This window comes from Gekko japonicus, unplaced genomic scaffold (genome assembly GCF_001447785.1).
Source record: "Gekko japonicus isolate JY-2015 unplaced genomic scaffold, Gekko_japonicus_V1.1 scaffold14, whole genome shotgun sequence".
In the NCBI taxonomy this organism is placed as follows: Eukaryota; Metazoa; Chordata; class Lepidosauria; order Squamata; family Gekkonidae; genus Gekko; species Gekko japonicus.
In genome coordinates this window covers 942018-961569 of record NW_015176452.1, presented here as the reverse complement: position 1 = coordinate 961569, position 19552 = coordinate 942018, and the positions used below count along the sequence as shown (strand labels likewise).

At 45.6% G+C, this 19552-nt stretch overlaps 1 protein-coding gene across 1 annotated transcript in view; it reads left to right on the top strand.

Annotated features, from left to right (window-relative positions):
* STAG1 (stromal antigen 1) overlaps positions 1-19552 on the top strand; it is a 284176-nt gene that overhangs the window by 119059 nt on the left and 145565 nt on the right. The window contains exons 4-5 of the mRNA XM_015426863.1: positions 14440-14604; positions 19326-19422. Of these exons, the coding sequence (XP_015282349.1) occupies positions 14440-14604; positions 19326-19422 (262 nt within the window). The remainder of the gene's footprint in view (positions 1-14439; positions 14605-19325; positions 19423-19552) is intronic.

The following is a 19552-nucleotide window of genomic DNA, read 5'->3' as shown; positions in this document are numbered from 1 at the left end:
CAGACGACCTCCACAGGCATCTGGATTATGGCGGATTGGCAGTGCTGTTGCTGTTAGACCTGTCGGCTGCGTTCAACATGGTCGACCATCAGCTACTGATCCAACGCCTTGCCAACGCTGGAGTCCAGGGACTAGCCTTGCAGTGGCTTGCTTCCTTTTTCCAAGGCTGGGGACAAAGAGTGGCACTGAGGGATCAGCTGTCCCAAAGGCACCCACTGGAATGTGGAGTGCCTCAAGGGGCAGTGCTGTCCCCAATTCTTTTCAACATCTTTATGCAACCTCTTGCCCATGGGGTTTTAGCAGACATTATGAATGAATGTGAAGTAGAAAGTGGTGAGGGGAGTATAGCAGGCATAGTGGATTGGGGACTCTTAACAAATAAAAAATGGGATTGTTGGTGACAGAAGATGAAGAATGAGCTTTCAATAGTGTGTGTGGGGGATCATATTCATTGGGGCATATATGAGGCTAAAAACAATTGTGTCATAATTTTGTACCCTCATACCTGAAATTATCATTTGTTATGGCTGTTTTCTTATTCAGAAGATTGTACTAGATCATGCATTGTGTTGCTTTCTGTTTTCAAATTATTCTTACCCAAGGCAAAGAGGTAAAATATTGGTGTTTTTTAAAAAAATATTGGGGGGGCGTTAATGATAAGAGAGCGAGTAGTCACCATAGAGGGGCTTGATCAGAGAAAGATGCGTCTCTGCTCTTACGTAGTTTTGAATGAGTTGCTCTGTCAACCTCAGTTCTACATCAAGCTTGTTCATCATGGTCTAAGTTTTGGTGGGGAGAGTTGATATGTAAGAATGCTTGAGAAAGCATGCAATTCCTTGGCCATAACACTTGAACCTGTTAAAGAAATTGGCATAGAGGTTTATAGCTAAAATAGTAGCATAGACAAAATGGCTAACATTGTGCTGAGCACAAAATTATTAATACATTCTGACAAGCAACAGAATGTCGGACTGAAAAGTGGAAGAATATGAAACAAAAGTGAGGACCTGAAAAGAACTTAGAGGGAGGGGGAATCCCATTTCCCCTGCTTTTGCTTCCTCCCCTCTCCTCCCTTCTTTGTCACTCTTCCTCCCACCCCTTATTTCTCCCCCACCGCTTCTTTGTCATTTCCACCTTCACTGTTTATTCTCCTCTCCCACTAGGCTTCTCCCATTTCTCAGGCTACTTCTCCCCACCGCTGCCCCCAGCATTGTTGCATCAGCAGTGGGGGGAGCATCAATTTTAATGCCCTCTCCCCATCTCATGCCCTAAATCTTAGGGAATTGGACATTGGCTGTGAGGGTTTTGTGAGCTATTTTGCAGATAAAGTCTTGTCGCTCCGCCGTGACTTTCCCACTACAGTTGATACAGTGAGCAAACTCGAGGCTTCATGCACGTCTTCTAGTCTATGGATTATTTCAGCCCGCTTAGCCTAGAGGAGGCCAACAAATTGCTCTTAACTGTATGCCCTACCATGTACTCCCTCAACCTGTGCCCTTCGTGGCTAATTAAAGTCGGCCATAAGGGGTTTCGAGGTGCCTTGCAGGAGATTAAGTCCCTCTCAGAGGGACTGTTCCTGGAGGCACTTAAGGAAGCAGTGGTGAGTCCTCTCCTGAAAAAGCCGTTTCTGGATCCGGCTGAACTGGCTAACTGTTGGCCAGTTTCCAACTTGCCCTATTTGGGCAAGATAACAGAGGGCAGTGGCAACTCAGTTACAGGGCTTCTTGGATGACGCTTCCATCCTAGTTCCTTTCCAGTCTGGCTTTCGCCTGGTTCACGGGATGGAGACGGCACTGGTCGCACTCACAGACGACCTCCACAGGCATCTGGATTATGGCGGATTGGCAGTGCTGTTGCTGTTAGACCTGTCGGCTGCGTTCAACATGGTCGACCATCAGCTACTGATCCAACGCCTTGCCAACGCTGGAGTCCAGGGACTAGCCTTGCAGTGGCTTGCTTCCTTTTTCCAAGGCTGGGGACAAAGAGTGGCACTGAGGGATCAGCTGTCCCAAAGGCACCCACTGGAATGTGGAGTGCCTCAAGGGGCAGTGCTGTCCCCAATTCTTTTCAACATCTTTATGCACCCTCTTGCCCAGATTGTCTGGAGGCATGGGCTAGGATGTCACCAGTATGCGGATGACACCCAGCTCTATCTGTTGTTGGATGATCAGTCCGACTCCAAACTGGAAGATCTAGATCGGGCGTTACAAGCCGTGGCTGGTTGGCTTAGACTGAGCTGGCTGAAATTAAATCCAACGAAGACGGAGGTCCTGTGCCTGAGTCAAGAGTGGTCCGAAGGCAGGGATCCCACTCCCGACCTTTGATTGGGCACAATTAGTGCCAGCGCCGGAGGTTAGGAGTTTGGGAGTGCTCCTAGATGCCTCCTTAATAGTGGAGGCCCAGGTAGCAGCCACTGCCAAGTTAGCTTTCTGCCATCTTCGACTGATTAGGCAGTCGGTTCCCTTCCTCGAACGCAATGACTTGGCAACAGTGATCCACGTGATAGTCACCTCGAGATTGGACTACTGTAATGCCCTCTACATGGGGCTGCCCTTGTCTCAAATCTGGAAGTTGCAGCTGGTACAAAATGCCACAGCCAGGCTTTTGATGAGACTCCCTGGTCGGGAGCACATCCAGCCTGTGCTAAAGACATTGCACTGGCTGTCTATAGCATACCGGATTCGTTTCAAGGTGCTGGTTCTTACCTTTAAAACCCTTTATGGCCAGGGACCTACATACCTGAGGGACCGCCTTTCCACACATGTACCCCAGATAGTGCTGCGATCAAGGGCCCTGAGTCAGCTGGCCCTCCTGGGTCTCAAGGAGGCCAGGCTAGCAACAATCAGGGCCAGGGCTTTCTTGGTGGCAGCTCCACTCTAGTGGGTGAGCTCCCGGAAGAGACCAGGGCCCTGTGGGAACTTTTATAGTTCTGCAGGGCCTGTAAAACGGAGATCTTCCACCAGGCCTTTGGAGCCGCTGCCACTACTAACAACTGCCATCCTATGATTGGAGAGCCCTGTTCCCCTGGGACTTTTAACTACAGCCTGAGCTAACTGTCTAAGACAATCTAAGAAGATCAGGGAGCCGACTGTGAGATGAGAGAACTAAGCAACAACAAACCTCTGTGAAGTCATTGCTACTAGCACTTTATTATGTTTTATGGTTTATGGTTTTAGAATTGTTACTTGTATTAATTTATGCTGTTTAATTTTATTCTATACTATTGTAAATTTATATTGTTTTTATGTAAGTCATCCTGAGCCAGCCTTGGCCGGGAGGGCGGGGTAAAAATTTAATCAATCAATCAATCATCTCACCTCCTGGGCTGACACCTCACTACTGGGAGAAGAGAGCAGCAATTTCCAAGAGTGGAAGTTGCAGGAGAGGGGAGGATAGGAGTCAGTGTTTCCTCTCCTCTCCCTCGACTTCTAGATCTCTCTTTCTCCATCCTGCCATCCCTTTTTCTTACTCTCTCCCCCATGCCTGTCACTCTCTCTGCCCCGTACCCCCTCTTTCTCATTCTTTGTGCCCCCAGTCCCCCTCCTCTCTCTCTCCCCTCCACCCCAGTACTCTCTTTCTCTCTGCCTCCTCACATCAAGGCTTCCTCCCTTACCAGCTGAGCTTCCCTTCCCCCCTTTCCACTCTCAGCAGTATGCTCAGAGTTGCTCTGGGCAGGCCAACTGACCTTCCTCCCTCCCCTCGCAGACTCATCCACAGCAGTTCTGGACGAGCCAGCCAAGCCTCCCCCCTCATTCCTGCCGGCTCGCCTGGAGCTGCTCCAGGCAGGCTTGCCAAGACCCTCCTCCACTGCCTTCTCCCCTTGTTTTTGCCACACACCCACACCTGGCTTTCATCAGCTTGCCTGGCGTGGCTCTAGGTGGGCTGGGCCCAGTGGTAGCTCCCAGGCTCTCCTGCCGCTGCCGTAGCCTGTGCCACATGAACTTTCACAAGTAAGGGGGGGGGGCTTAACCCTCACCCCGTGTATTTTGTTTAACTTTTTCAGATTTTTCTGCAAATCTAGGGGGTCACTCAAGTTTGCAGAAAAATTGTTTGGGGTAAGTGTGCCCCCTGTCTGCATATTGAGATATTCATGGATAGGGGACATACTTGGGAATTAAATGTATAGATATAATACAGTCGGTACCAGCCCTGATGTTGGTATTATTCCCCCTTTCAGGGCAGTTTTCCAGCAGCCATTGTATTGCAGGCAATTTTCTTTCTGTTATCCAAGACAGGGATTTTCCAGCAGCCTGAGTGTCTTGCTTTACAGCTGGTCAGAATGTTGGGTTTATCTGCTGTTCAACAAGTTTCATTCCCTCACCTCTAAAATATCAGTAGCGTTTCACAGAAATTACCATAAGCTTCTTCCTTTTTGGCAGGAGGAGCATATGGAAATGAGAATCAAGTGAATATTCCAAGTGGATACCCATGACCATGAGCGTGATTAGCTGATAACAGTGTGTCCATATGGAAAGCTTTCAGTACTTTTGCATGTCATGTAATCCCTCCCTTGTACAAATGCGTGTTAAACTACATTTTTAATGTACATAGTAACTTTATCTTTAGAGCATAAGGAAGAAAATAATGAAATACTGCACATATTTTCTTAAACTATCTTATTTGGTTAATTATGGTGAAATACAGAATAAATGGCATAGATTTCACATACTTGGAATATAAGCTTGCAGTTGTAGCCACTATCAAATACACAGTTCAAAGACTTTGCTGCCACCACTCTGTGAGAGAGTTCCAGCAGGTAAATAGTATCCAAGGGGATTTTCAGTTTCAGGGTTTCAGTCATCCAGAATTCGATTTGTTTAGGAAGACAAAAGGGAAAGTAGAATAAAAGTACTTTAAACTGACAACAAAATGTAATGGTCAAAATACTTCTTCAACTACACCATTTATAATAATGATCATAGTTGGTTCTTGGAGTCCAGCATACATGCAGAGGCATACAAAAATTTTGGGTAAGAACAGTCCAGCATACATGCAGAGGCATACAAAAATTTTGGGTAAGAACAATCTCAAAAAATTGAATTATTGAGGGGTAGTATTTCTGGGTTTATTTTAGCAATGTTGATACCCTAGGTGGCGTCCAAAAGTGTTTAAAACTAAAAGGATTATAGTTAAAATTAAAAGTGACAAAGAAACTAGAGTTTGAGGTGAGTGAGTGCACACCTGTCATTTTCCTCTTTGCATCACTGTTCCCCAGTGTCTCCAGGTGGACACAAAACTGAGTCACAGTTATTTATTGAGCACCCGAGGCATGCTGCAAAGCAGAAATACAGACACAGTCACAGACAGATCTACGTAGGCACGCACAAACAAGAGGAGTGCAGGAACAACTGGATGAAGTGGAGAATGACATATACATTTAAAAAAATACAGAGAGTGTGTGACGGTGGGATAAACCCTGTGAATGGGGGGGAACCTTGAATCACACCCAGAACATAAAATGACTTTGCAGACTGCCCAATTCTAGAAATTACTCCACAGAGCCCTCTGTGCTCCATTTTCTGGCCCACATTGTGCGACCTTGGACACCAGTTATTGTGTAACATCAGGTATGTGAGACTTTACTTCCACATTTGTGCCTTTCTATTACATACTACTAATATGTACTTAACCTGCTTCCAGCTGATGCATTCGTTACACATCACATCTTTTAGAACTCATATTGCTTTTACAGCGGCCTTTACTGCTAGTCAGTGTATGTTTATGGTTAGGATTTTTGGCTTCAGTGTGCAAAATTTCTTTGCATTTTCCCACATTGAACCTCATTTGCCACATTGACATCCTCTCAGCCAGCCTCAACAGATCCCTCTGGAGCGCCTTGCAGTCCTCCCTGGTTTTCACCACCCTAAACAACTTTGTGTAATCTGCAAATTTAGCCACTTCACTGCTTAATCTCAATTCCAGATCATTAATGAAAAAGTTAAAAAGCATAGGACCTAGTACCGAGCCCTGTGGTACCCCACTGCTTACCAACTTCCACTGTGAAAACTGCCCATTCATACACACTCTCTGTTTCCTGTTAATTAACCAGTTTTTAATCAACAAGAGGACTTGTCCTCTTTTCCCATGTTTACTGAGTTTACTTAGGAGCCTTTAATGGGGAACTTTATCAAAAGCTTTTGGGAAGTCTAAGTAAACAGCATCTACTAGGTCACCCTTGTCCACATGCTTGTTTACCCCCTCAGAGAACTCTAACAGGTTAACAGTGCAACAAGATTTTCCCTTAAAGAATCCATGCTGATTCTTCCTCAATAGCTTTTGTTCATCAATGTGTCTACTAATTCTGTCTTTAACAACGAATTCCACCTAGTTACCTGGTATTGACATTAGACTGACTGGCCTGTAATTTCCCAGATCTCCTCTGGAACCTTTTTTAAAGAGAGGGGTTATATTAGCTACTTTCCAGTCTTTGGGAATGGAGGCAGATTTTAGTGATTGCATATTTTTGTCAGAAGATCAGCTATATCTGCCTTTATATGCCATTACAAAATGGACTCACATACAGCAGCCAGTGTGGTCTTCAGATGGCAGGTCATTCAATAAATGCTATAAGAGGACTTCCTGTTTTGGCGCTCGCCATGGCGGCCGCGTTCTCCTGGAGCTCAAGGTGATGCACATTAGAGCCCGCGGCTGGGAGGGGGTGCGATTGTCTGCCCCTACCCCAGAGCCCTTGCGAAGGGCTCCCAGCCATGGGGCACTAGGAGAGCCCTTCCTCTGGCGACTGGCCAGCGAAGGGGGGCTGTTCCATGCCCCGAAGATCCCACTGCGGAACTTCCTGTGAGGAGGAAGAAGAAGAGATTGGATTTATACCCCGCCCTTCACTACCCAAAGGTGTCTCAGAGCGGCTTACAAACTCCTTTCCCTTCCCCTCCCCACAACAGACACCCTATGAGGTAGGCGGGGCTCAGAGAGCTCTGACGGAAACTGCTCTTTTTCAAGAACAGCTCTTATCAGAGCTACGGCTTGCCCAAGGCCATCCAGCCCGGTGCAAGTGGAGGAGTGGGGAATCAAACCCGGTTCTCCCAGATTAGAGTTCGCGCACTTAACCACTACATCAGACTGGCTCTGAAACTAGAGACACACACAAGATCAGGTGTTTGGTGGCCCGAGTGAATTTTAATTTAAAGCGATATCATCATTGAAATGTGAGTCAAGTTTAAGCGAAAACACGAGAAAACTAGCGGAAAGCTCTCCCCTTTGGAAGTGGGGGGGAAGGGAACTCCCCCTCGACAAGGAAAAAAAACAACGAACACTTTGCAGCAGAGAAAGGGGGGAGCGGGCTATCTAAACAAATTGGACGGAAATAAAAAGCTCAAAGTTACACATTTAATTTCACCAAAAACAACACACAAACTTTAGCTGACTATACTTAATCCATTGAAGTGTAATCCACATGAACAGGAGCAATCTGTGATTTAAATTTGAGCTTGACTTGAGTTGAATTCCTGATCATGCTGACTTACAGTAAGAATTTTGTGGCCAGATCTGAACAGCAGGGGAGAGAAGCAGAGAAAGCTACCCCTATCATAGCAGTTGAACAACCAGTGCAGAAAACATGTGAGATACTAAAGGAATAAAACAGATGATGAGAGAGAAATCTGGTTCTTTTGATGGGAATTTGTCTGGGGGCATGTGAATTTTGGAAAAAGCTTTATGCCTAATCCCAGCACCTGTTGACTCCTCTTAAGTAAAACTGTTATCATCTGGAGAATTAACTCTTTGTAGCCGTCATTGACTGCCTCAGAATAGCTCTTGAATCTCAACAGAATATGCATATGCGTGACAAAGTCCTTTTTTAAAGGAGACTTCTAGTCGTAAAACAGACATTAGACCAGAAGTAGGCCAGTAAAAAAAATAAAAAGATAAAAAACTAATTAAAAGCCTGGGCAAAAAGATATATTTTGGCTTGATGCCTGAAAGACAATAAAGTAGGTGTCAGGTGAGCCTCAAGGGGGGAGGGCACACTAAAAAAGAGGTGCCCTGTTTGTAGTTATTGCCTACTTTACATTTGAAGGTATGGGGTAGAGCAGAGGATACAGACGTTCCCCACTCTTTGTCTTCAAGCACCTTTTCCCATTTTTCTTAGAGAAAAACTGGAAAATTTTGAGCACTGCAAACAAAAATTCTCTTTAAGAATGAGTGAGATTTGTGTGTGTGTGCGCACACACACATTTATATCCAAATGTATAGAATGAAAAAAACTGAGGACCTTTTCAATGAAAAAATTGGGAAATTTGGAACACTGAAAAAATTGTCCCCCCCCCCCCCCCCCCCCCAAGGGAATGAGTTTGTAACATGAAAATTTTAATGTAAGACAGTCTGTAGTATTAGAAGATGATAATTTGTTTGGTGCCAGTTTGGTGTAGTGGTTAAGTGTGCAAACTCTAATCTGGGAGAACCGGGTTTGATTTCCCAGTCCTCCACTTGCACCTGCTGGATGACCTTGGGCAAGCTATAGTTCTGGCACAGCTGTTCTTGAAAAAGAGCAGTTTCTGTCAGACCTCTCTCGGCCCCAACTACCTCACAGGGTGTCTGTTGTGGGGAGGGAAAGGGAAAGGAGTTTGTAAGCCGCTCTGAGACTCCTTCAGGTAGTGAAGAGCGGGGTATAAATCCAATCTCCTCCTCCTCCTCCTTCTACTATAGACATCAGGCCTGTAGCCATAGGGGGCATTTCAGGGTGACACCCTCTGCCAAATGTGTCCTGCTCCCTCACTTCCCATCCCCCAGTCCCTCCCCTCCCCTCCTCTCCTCATCCCTCCCAAGCCCCCCAGCCTGCTCTAGTCCCTGCAGAGGAAACCTCTGGCTGGCTCCCTCCCTTGCCCTCCAGCTGGCTGCTGGGCTCCCATCTCCATACCCCCAGGCAGGGCAGGGAGTGTGCCATGCCTGCCTGTCTTCCCCATGGGGCTTCTGGCAGCTGCAGGTGACCGTGGCAGTTTGTGAGCAAGCGCTGTGCACCAACAGCCTGAGCACCCCGCAGCCACACCACTCTCTGCCCTGCTCAGCTCCCAGTGCCAGTCCATGGCTTGGCCTGGCCAGCTGTGTGGCCAAAGCTGGGAGCCATCCTGGGTGGTGGCCCTCAGGGGCCTATGATTCTGCCAGCGGACACTGGCCTGCCAGAGTGAGGGAGGTGCACAATTCCTCCCTTGCAGCCAGTCCCTTGCTAGCAGTGTGCACTTGCAGGCAGGGGAGGGAAGCCCCACTCCGGCCCTGCAGGCTCCTCTCTTCAACTCTCCTTCTCGGGCTTTGTCATGTCCCCTAAGGGGAAGGGCGGCAGGCTCTCTCTGCTGCTGCTGCTGCTGCTGCAGCCATCACAGTGGAGTGGGATGGCAAAGGGTCTGCGGCCAGTAGAAGTATCTCCCATACTGCAGGGGGGCTTGGGCTGGGAGACTGGTTGGTTATTTATGTATTTATTTTATTTATATCTTGCCCTCCCTGCCAGGGCGGGCTCTGGGCAGCTATTTTATTTTATTTTTTGTGACATTGGCATGTGCCCCCCACCAAAACTTTTCTGGCTGTTATCATTTTAAATAATATTTTGTTTAAATGTAAATAATTTTAGCAATAAGATGCTATGGGGTGGCACTTTTTTTCAGCCTGCTGGCACCTTTGGATTTCCGACAAAGTGTGGTGGTGCAGTTTGTGCAGCTGGGCACAAGCACAAAATAGCTGCCACAGAAGGCAGAGTCAACCACAGAATTTCAGGAAGTGGGGTTATGCATAACTCTGGTAGTAGATTTTCAACATTTTAGGCAAGAGTTCCGTTTAATGGGGTACCTTTTAGAATTAGCATTGTTAAAAATGTTTTCTTGCACACAAACAAAGTAAGTATGCTTATTGAGCTAGCTAAGAAAAGCACTCTTTACAGGAGCCTTTCTCTTATGACCAATGCTCCCTCTAAACTATGGAGTCTTGTGAGCAAAAATTCTACTCTGTGAGCTCCTGGCATTAAAGTGGTGAGTGAGCAATTGGGCTGCTGCATAAATCAGTTTGCTGCAGAGCCATCCTTCCTGAGCGAAGACAGGAATGTGTGAGCCAGAGGCTATAAAACTGTGAGCTAGCTCACACTAACTCAGCTTAGAGGGAACAGTGCTTATAACCTCAGCTATTTTTAACCTGGCCAGTTAAACCTGATAGGAACATAAATGCTTTTTGAAAAGTGAACAAAATTGGATGTAGTGAATTATAAAAGCACAGTATGACTGAGAAGATTTGACATCAGTAGACCTTCCAGTTAGGTGCATTCAACATTTCACCTGTGCAGCCCAGTATGCAGGTATTTAGCTAGAGTCCCACTTTGTTTTTAGAATTTCTTTCCGCTGTGCAAGTAATGTTCATTTATCTTGCACTTTTGGAATGGGTTGTTTCATATTAAACTGATGCACCTGATATTGGAATGTAGGGATTATCTCTATTGCACACTTGCCGCCCTGCATCAATTATCAATTGGTTTGGGATTTATTACTCCCCTTGAAGGTCCGTTATGGGGGAAAAACATGCACACAAGTGAAAACAATGTATTCCCAAATAGTATATAAGTCCCTGGGAATTGCCATGTTAGCAAACTGGAACAAACTGGGAAGGTGGAGCAGCGCTGTGCACACTGGCCCATTCTAGGAGCCTGACCACTGTTATTCTTGGGGCTCCCAATCAGTAGAAGGGGTATGAAGATATATTCTCTTGATTTTTGTAAGCCTCGTTGATTTCTTTTCTGTGAGTTACCAGAGAAATTTCAATAGAACATTTTTCTTCACCACTTGTGTGCTTATTGCCTCTGAATCTCTTTGTGGAAAAGAACCTTTTGCCTCTTGGCAATATATCCACGTACTATAATATAGTCAATGGTAATACATTACTGAAGAGTTCAGTGTTTTCAGTGTTATAAAATGTAATTTGATAGTAGTCCTACCCATTGTGACTGTATGAAAGTGTTTCTGTCCAAATAATACATTATTTTGTTTACTACAAAAGAAAATGCTACCTTCCACTTCTATTTTTTCCTATTTCTCAGATGACAAAAATTGTATGTGGGTTTCATTGGCATAGCATGTAGCAGTTTGTAACTTTCTCTCACATATGTAATTTTTCTTATGGAAAACAAAGACACAATTTTAAACCCCATAAATATGCCAAATATTATAATTGTATATACTTTTACTAATTTATAAATGATGCATTTTATGTTGTTGTCATGACCCTGGGCCTACTAGTGCGGCCTACAGGCTCTGGTGCGGCCTAGTGGCTCCAGAGAAGCCTGCATAGTAGTAGTCATCAGGGCCTACATTTCCCAGGTTCCCTCTTGACCCTGTCATGGGTATAGGGTTGCCAAATGGGCCCGGGGGACAGGGAATCTCCTGCTTCAGAGGCCCAATTTCCGCCGCAGCGGAATTGGGCCCCGGGAGGAACCCCGCCCCCGAAGCTGCGTCACCAGAGGTGACGCAGCCACGTTGCTGACCTTGGGGGCGTGGCCGAGCTCGTCGGGGGGAACCATATGGTCAGCAACGTGGCTGCGTCACTTCCGGTGACGTGCTGCCGGCGCGCGCGTCCAGCAACAACTCCCGGACCGCAGCAAGGCTCCCCCGCCGTGAGGGGTAAGTCCACTTGGCAACCCTACATGGGTAACAGGAGATTTTGAAGGGAAAACAACATCAGCAGGGGAACAGGAGGTGGTGCCTGGGAAGAGGAGATAAAAGGCTGTACCCAGAGTGGGAAAGTGTTCTCTCTCAGGGAGCAGGCCTGGTGGAAGCTGCTGCAGACAGAGGGATCCCTCGTCCAAGAGGGGTGAATAAGATTGTGAGCAGACACCTAGGGGAGGCTTGGATTGTGAAGACAGAGGCATTAGGATTTATTATTTTACTGATTTACCTGCCTTTACTTTGCTAATCTTTTCCCCTACTTATTATTGATCTAAAGTTGTTGTTAAATAAAACTATTTGTTACTCTGCCTGGGTCTTCGCACCTCATTTGGTCATGTACAAGGGGAAACCTGTTAAGTCCTGTAAAAAGGAGTAGGGTGGGTGCTCTGGACCCTCCCAAGGAGACCCATACCAGAGTGGTGGCAGCCAGTCGTGAACCTTCCTAGCTGTTGCTCACGACATTTGTTAAAGCAGTAAAAGAAGTTCGATTGGAAAGTATTGCATATATTTCGATTTTCCCTAAAATTTCCCCCTTTTTTTCCTTTGGAAAAATGTTTTCCCCATGGCTTCAAAATTCCTGGAAGTATTCATCCATAATCAAGGAAGATGTCTGATAGAAAAAAACCTGCAAACTAGATTATTTTATCCATTAACAGTTGTGTTAATCATGTTAGAACTTGCTGTTGTGTTCACAAGTTGTGTTATTCATGTTGGAACTTGCTGTTGCAGAATGATCTTGAAAAACTCTCGTTAATAAGTGACTCTCTCAAACATCTCATTTCTTGACTTCACAACTCATTGATGTGGCACTCATCTGCAGTAGCTGATGTTATATAAACAGCAAATAAGACAAAGCTACTATTGGCTTGTGTTCTGGGATGTGTAATAAGAACTGTGCCTTTTCCCATGGAAAGGCACATGCCCCTGCATCAAAGTTTGTGCCAGAATCCATTATGATGGTGACCGAATTAGTGTATCAACGTTGCTTTTTTTTCTGTGGAAGTATTGTATGTTTTTACTAATGTTCAGGTCATTTCTGTGGGATGTGAAACTGCCTTATACTGAATCGGACCATTGGTCCATCAAAGTTGGTATTGTCTACTCAGACTAGCAATGGCCATCCAAGGTCTTGAGGCAGAGGTATTTTACATCTGCCAAGCAGATGCTCTACCACTAAGCCACAGCCCCTCCTGACATGATATTACAAATAACATTCAGAAATTGCAGTTTTTGAAGTCATGAAGCAATAAGGCCAAATACTGCATTTCCTATCCTAACAAACATGCTCTGCTGCAGTTAAGTCAGCCAATTTTGACTTCATAATATTACATGGTGTTTCAAAAAAATGTTAAAGCAGGCCTTAACAAATTTCTTTGGCTGTTGAATATAGCCCAAAAAACTAGGAGCCAGACTCATTTTTCAGCCTTTGCAATTAGGTTTTTCAATGACAGAATTTTCTGATTATTGCTACCACAAATTCTAATCCTGACATCTTCAGTTTCTCATTATTTTATTAAAGCTATGACAAGTACATCGATAAATATAGGGGCAACCCTAGTTGTCTTCACCATGACAAAAAGCTGACCTCTAACCTATGAACCAGTGGTTCATAATCTAGGATTAATTAAAAAGCTCAATTTAATTAAATATTGGAGCCGGTATAGAAAGCAATTTAAGAAATTAATTCATCCATCACCACTGAATGATGTAAAGTAGTGGTACTCAGTGGCTTGCGAGCTGCATGTGGCTTGTTATCATGGACTTCAGTTTTGTGTCCAGTTCTACACAAAACTGCTGCTGAATATGCTGCTGCTGGTCTGAAAATTCTCATACAAAATTGTACGTTTTCTACAACACACTGCATCTGTGATTTCTCCAATATAGTACAAGAATTGAAGCTGCAGAGGTATCTGCTATGTGGCATGCCTTTAATTTTGACTCTGCTTATTTTATACAAAGTTGATAAGAAGAAAATACATTTACACTTGTGTGAGGTGAAGCACCCTACTTTCCCCTCATGGATTAACATGAATATTAGAAGACCTAGTCTGGCTCACAAGTGTTCATGATGTTTGCATCTCTGCAGTTACCATCCTTATCTCTTTCAAGGCCAAACTCAAGGTTAATCATGAGAACCTGCACTCAGTTGTATAACTAGATGGGAGGAGGGAATTAGGAACAGTTGCCAACTTCCTCTGGAAAGTTCCTCAGAAGAAGATCCTTGATTGGAACATAGTAACCACCTGACACCTTAAGGTAGAGAGCTATAAGGGTACAGGCTTGGGAGAGTCATGCTAACACCCATGCTAGTATGCATTGATATGTTATGCTTCATCATGATTGACTGCAACATATAGAATGATTTTATGCTACTGCTTGGATTTTATACTGCAAGAAGATTTGCCATTTTATTCTCAGGTATACAATGTATTAGAAAAGTTAGCTTCTTTGTTTTTATGTTTATAAACTGTTGCGATGATACTGTGTAGTGAATTCTTTTAGCCATTTAATAAACCTTTATATATTCTTACAAGGTCTGCTTTACTTATGTGCTTCCAACCTTGAGTGCCCCCAGGTCTGGGAAATATGTCAGGGACCAGGAGCAATAACCCAGGGAAACCTGGGCTTGGGTTTCTGACAACATGTTTACCATTTTATATACCATTTGTTATGTATTGTTTTTGTAGTCTAGGATGTATATTATAATATGGCAACTTTTAATACAGGGACTTCAAAACTTGGGGTTCTAAATTCATCAAAGTTTTCGCCTTGTTCTTCTGTTTCTCAGTCTGCTAATAAGAAGCCTCGAAAGACTCCAGCAGAGAAGTTTCGTTCAGAACCTGGAATTAGAGGAACAGGTCGAGGAAGAGCTAATGGTCACCCTCAGCAGAATGGAGAGGGAGATCCTGTCACTTTGTTTGAGGTGGTGAAGATGGGCAAAAGTGCTATGCAGGTAAAATTGTTGGTGCCTATCATAGATTCTTCTGAATTAAGCAGATTTTAAATAATGGTCATACTTTTGCTTTGTCTTCTATTCCACGTCTCCAAATATTAAGAGGGAATTGGAGTAGACATCTAAATAAATCACCATTAAAAATATATATTCTAGGACTAGTGGATTTTTTTGTTCCTCAAGGTAGAAAGGAGCCTGAGCGGTGGGTGTTGCCTTCTGACATACTTCCGGTGATGTCAGGGTGTGTGTCATATGCTAATGAGTTATGGTAATGAGTTATGCTAATGAGCTCCTGCACCTCTTTTTCTACGAAATGACCCCTGACTATAAATAAAAAATCTGAAGAAGTGAGCAATGACTCACAAAAGCTCATACCCTGTTAGTCTTTAAGGTACTGCCGGACTCTTACTTTTTTCTACTGCTACAGACAGACCAACACGGCTACCCATCTTGAACTATAACAATAAATCCATCAGTGGTCTTAAGGGGATAGCATCATATAGATTCCACTGATGGGAGGTATTTCATTCCACTCCTACTGCAGCCTCCCAGCCTGCATGGTTAATGGTTCATATGGGTCCCATGATCTCAGAAATAAACTTTCTTAGGATTGAAAAGGCCTGCGGGGGGATGGCAATCATGGGAAAGATGTGAGGTCCAGTCCTTATCAGTAAATTATCTGCAATGTCCAATTGCTCTTTTGTCATAAAAATGCTTTAGAAGAGAAAGGAACATCCAGGTATTCTAATGTAAACCAAACTTCATCTGGATCTGAGATTATCCCCTCATGCTATCAGCCAAGATTAGAGAAGTCTAAATCTCCTTGAACAGGTATATGAAATGTTTGTGAAGAACTCTTGCTCCTTAACCATGACAAAGAAAATCCAGTAAATTTCCCCCAAAATCATTTCTTCCTCTATTAGTAGAGATAGAAAAGTAAACAAAAATGAACTAGGGTGAAAATCTTCTTCGTGGTCTCTGTGCATCACACCCATGGGATTATGTGCCTGTGCTGATCCGAATCGGTGGTATGCAAAGCTCACAAAGGGATTTTCGTGCCTCCCTCCCAGCCATGCACGGGAACCCCACTGCGCGTGCCCAAAGAGTCAGGGCACGGACATCCCGCCAGTTCTCTTCTGACCACCGCACTGTTAACAGCTTGTTTTCTGCCGGTCGGTGAAGAAGCGTTATTTTCCTCTCACGAGGGATTACTCAAATCGTTCTTCTTTTTTCCTTTTGCTACGTTTATTTTATTCTTCACCTAAAAAATAAATAACTTTTTCTGAGGGTTGCTTCCCGCCTTCCACCCCCCCCCTCTCGCTCTGAGGTAGAATTTACTTCGCCTCATACGAGAGCCCTCTTTTTCTTTGGGTGCAATTTTATTCTTTTATGGCCGAAAAGTGGGGATGTTTTAAATTGTGTGTCGGCTGTGGCAGCAAACTTGCCCCCCATGACGGCCACACACTCTGCATTCTCTGCCTGGGAGAAACACGTCGCCCAGATGCTTGCCGCCATTGCTTGAAGTTCTCGAATCAGACCTGCAGAAACAGAGCTGCGAGACTTTGAGTTGGCACTTTGGGAGTCCGCACTGACCCCCTTGCCTGCCGAAGAGATGTCTGCTGAGACCCCTTCCGACCAACCAACGACACTCCTGTCAACATCGGGAGGTACACTGGCATCGAACCCCCTTCACTGTGCAAAGTCAGCATCGGACGGGGGACCGTCTTCTAAGCATTCGGCGTCGAATGAGGCCTCCTCCACCTCTACACCGGCCAAAAAGAAGAAAAAGGAGAAGCATGAGAAAGCTAAGTCTTTTCTTAATGGCACTGTGCGTAAGTTTCAGAGTCTTGAGCGGCAAGAAAGTGCAAAAGGGCTCTGCATTGACCCCTCTTAAGCGGTTACAACCTGACATCGAGAACTCTTCCGTACCGGAGCTACCTACGATTTTGTTATTGGACACACCCATTCGGCAACTGCACCCCCCCCCCCAGTATCGGAGGTCTCCGTTGACACTGGACCAATCTCAGCCTTGCAGTGGGAAGCCAAAGAGATTGTCCCATGTAGGTCTCGTATAGATTGCTCTCCTTTGGCTGTTTCTTGGGCAAGCAATCGATCTCGGCTGGACTCTCGATATCGATGATCCCAGTCCCCCAGACGCGAGGGACATCTATATCGATCTGGGGAGTGCCCTGAGTACCGTCATTCCAGACCCATGCTCTCATACTCGCCCAGACGGGAATTGAGATCTCACTCCCCAACCTACTTTGACCCACCTGTACCGTGGGACCGTAGGCAGCACATGCCTCACTTCGTACCCAATGTCGGCATCGATGCCATGGCTGACGCCTAGGCCACAGTCGGACTGGGACCGTGGGTCACGTCGTTCACGCTCTCCCCAACGTAACTCTAAACTTTCCGCATCTCAATCTAAAGCTCCAGAGGAACCTCGTCGCCCACCCTCTCCTCTCCCTTCCGCCCCTGCTTTACTACCGAAGTTTGCTCCAATACCAGATACGCCTACGGCACTGGCATCGCCTTCCAGATCCTCCATCTCCGATACCGGCACCGATGATTCGGAACGCCTTGAGTCGCCTGAGGATCCTTCGCCAAAGCCTACGGTGTCAGACAATCTGCTGATCTCTCCCTCGGAGGATCTTTCTTCGTACAGAGATTTGGTCAAGAGGATGGCATATTCCCTGGGACTGTCGATAGTCCAACCCCAACCTTCGGTGTCGGACGCTGTCTTCGATGTCATGCAAATCGATACCTCCACGTCGATCGCCCTCCCGATGTCGACCGTCCTCTTAGAGGCAGTGAAGGCCCCATTGGACAAGCCATCTTCCGCTCCAGTGTCGTCCAGACGTCTGGATCATATGTATTGGGTCCAAGAGACGAAGGCTGAATTCCTACGTATCCACCCCAAGCCCAACTTGATCCATGGTCATGTTGTCTGCCTCAAAGAGTAAATGTACCCTTGCTACCCCTTCCGATAAGGAGAGCAAGAAGTTGGATTCCATTGGTCGCCGTTTCTACTCAGCTGGAGCTCTCGGAATTAAGACATCTAATTATATTGCTTGTATGGGCTGATCTTATTCGTGGTCTCTGTGCTTCACACCAATGGGATCTAGTGCGCCTGCGCTGGATCTGCCGGTGCTGTAGCAAGCTCTCTTAAAAGGATTTTCGTGCCTGGCCCAACTGAGCATGCTCAGGAGCCCCATAATGGCTTGATGGCTAAAACCTCTATTGCCAAATTAAACCAGCTGCAGCTTCCGGATTTGAAACAAGGGCAGCCCCATGTAGAGAGCATTACAGTACTCCAGTCTCGAGGTGACCATCGCGTGAATCACTTTTGCCAGGTCGTTGCGTTCGAGGAAGGGAACCAGCTTCCTGATCAGCCAAAGATTGTAAAAGGCTGATTTGACAGTGGCTGCTACCTGGGCCTCCATGGTTAAGGTGGCATCCAGGAGCACTCCCAAGCTCCTAACCTCCGACACTGGCACCAATGGAGCCCCATCGAAATCGGGAGTGGGATCCCTAACCCCGACCCACTCTGACTCAGGCAGAGGACCTCAGTCAGATTCAGTTTCAGTCAGCTCAGTCTAAGCCAACCAGCCACGGCTTGTAACGCTCGATCCAGATTTTCCGGTTTGGAGTCGGACTGACCACCCAACATCAGATAGAGCTGGGTGTCATCCGCATACTGGTGACAATCCAGCCCATGCCTCTGGGCAATCTGGGCAAGGGGGCGCATGTAGATGTTGAAAAGCATCGGGAACAGCACTGCCCCTTGAGGCACACCACCATCCAGTGGGTGTCTCTGGGATAGCTGTTCCCCTAGTGCTACCCTTTGTCCCCGACCTTGGAGAAAGGAGGCAAGCTATTGCAAGGCTAGCCCCTGAATTCCCACATTGGCGAGGCAGTGGATCAGTAGCTGATGGTCGATGGTGTCAAATGCAGCCGACAGGTCCAACAACAACAGCACTGCCGATCTGCCTCGATCCAGATGCCCGGATCATGGCCTGGGTGAAAGTCGAACTGGAAGGGATCAAAAGTGGAAGTGTCATCCAAAAAGCCCTGTAACTGAACCGCCACGGCCCTCTCTATTATCTTGCCCAGACAGGGCAAGTTAGAAACCGGCCAATAGTTGGCCAATTCGGCCTGGTCCAAAGATTGATTGATTGATTAATTAAATTTTTACCCCGCCCTCCCGGCCAAGGCCGGCTCAGGGTGGCTTACATAAAAACAACATAAATTTACAATAGTATAGGATAAAATGGCTTTTTTAAAGAGGGGGTGGACCACTGCTGCCTTGGGGAACAGTCCCTCCAAGAGGGACTTGTTGATAATCTCCCATAAGGCACCTCAAAACCCCTCGTGGTCAGCTTTAATTAGCCACAAAGGGCACGCACGGATCAAGGGAGCAGGTGGTAGGGTGGACAGTTAGGAGGTGACTGAATATACTTCTTCCAAATAGTTTTAAAATTCTGATTGAAACACTGCACAGTTTTGATCTCTGTGAAGTTCATGGAGTGAGATAAAATTATCACATACACACAAAAAACAGTCAGTGTTGTCCTTCCATAAAGCTTGTTAGGAATTCTGTTTATACAAGCTTCCGTATCACAAGCGGTCTTGTTAAATTTGTTGTAGAAAAAAGCATTCTGTCTTTACAACAATCTGAAATTAAAACTATTTTACTATTCCTTCTCTTTTGTTGACAGGCTGTGGTGGATGACTGGATTGAATCATATAAACAAGACAGGGACATAGCACTTCTGGATTTAATCAACTTTTTTATTCAGTGTTCAGGATGCCGAGGTACTGATAAATGATAGAGATTGTTAACAGAACTGTTTGAAGTTTGTTATAGTGTATTTTCTGATATGTTGTGGAAGGGGAATGGGATATGTGGGATAGTACTATACTTCAAGATGAATAGATAAATTAT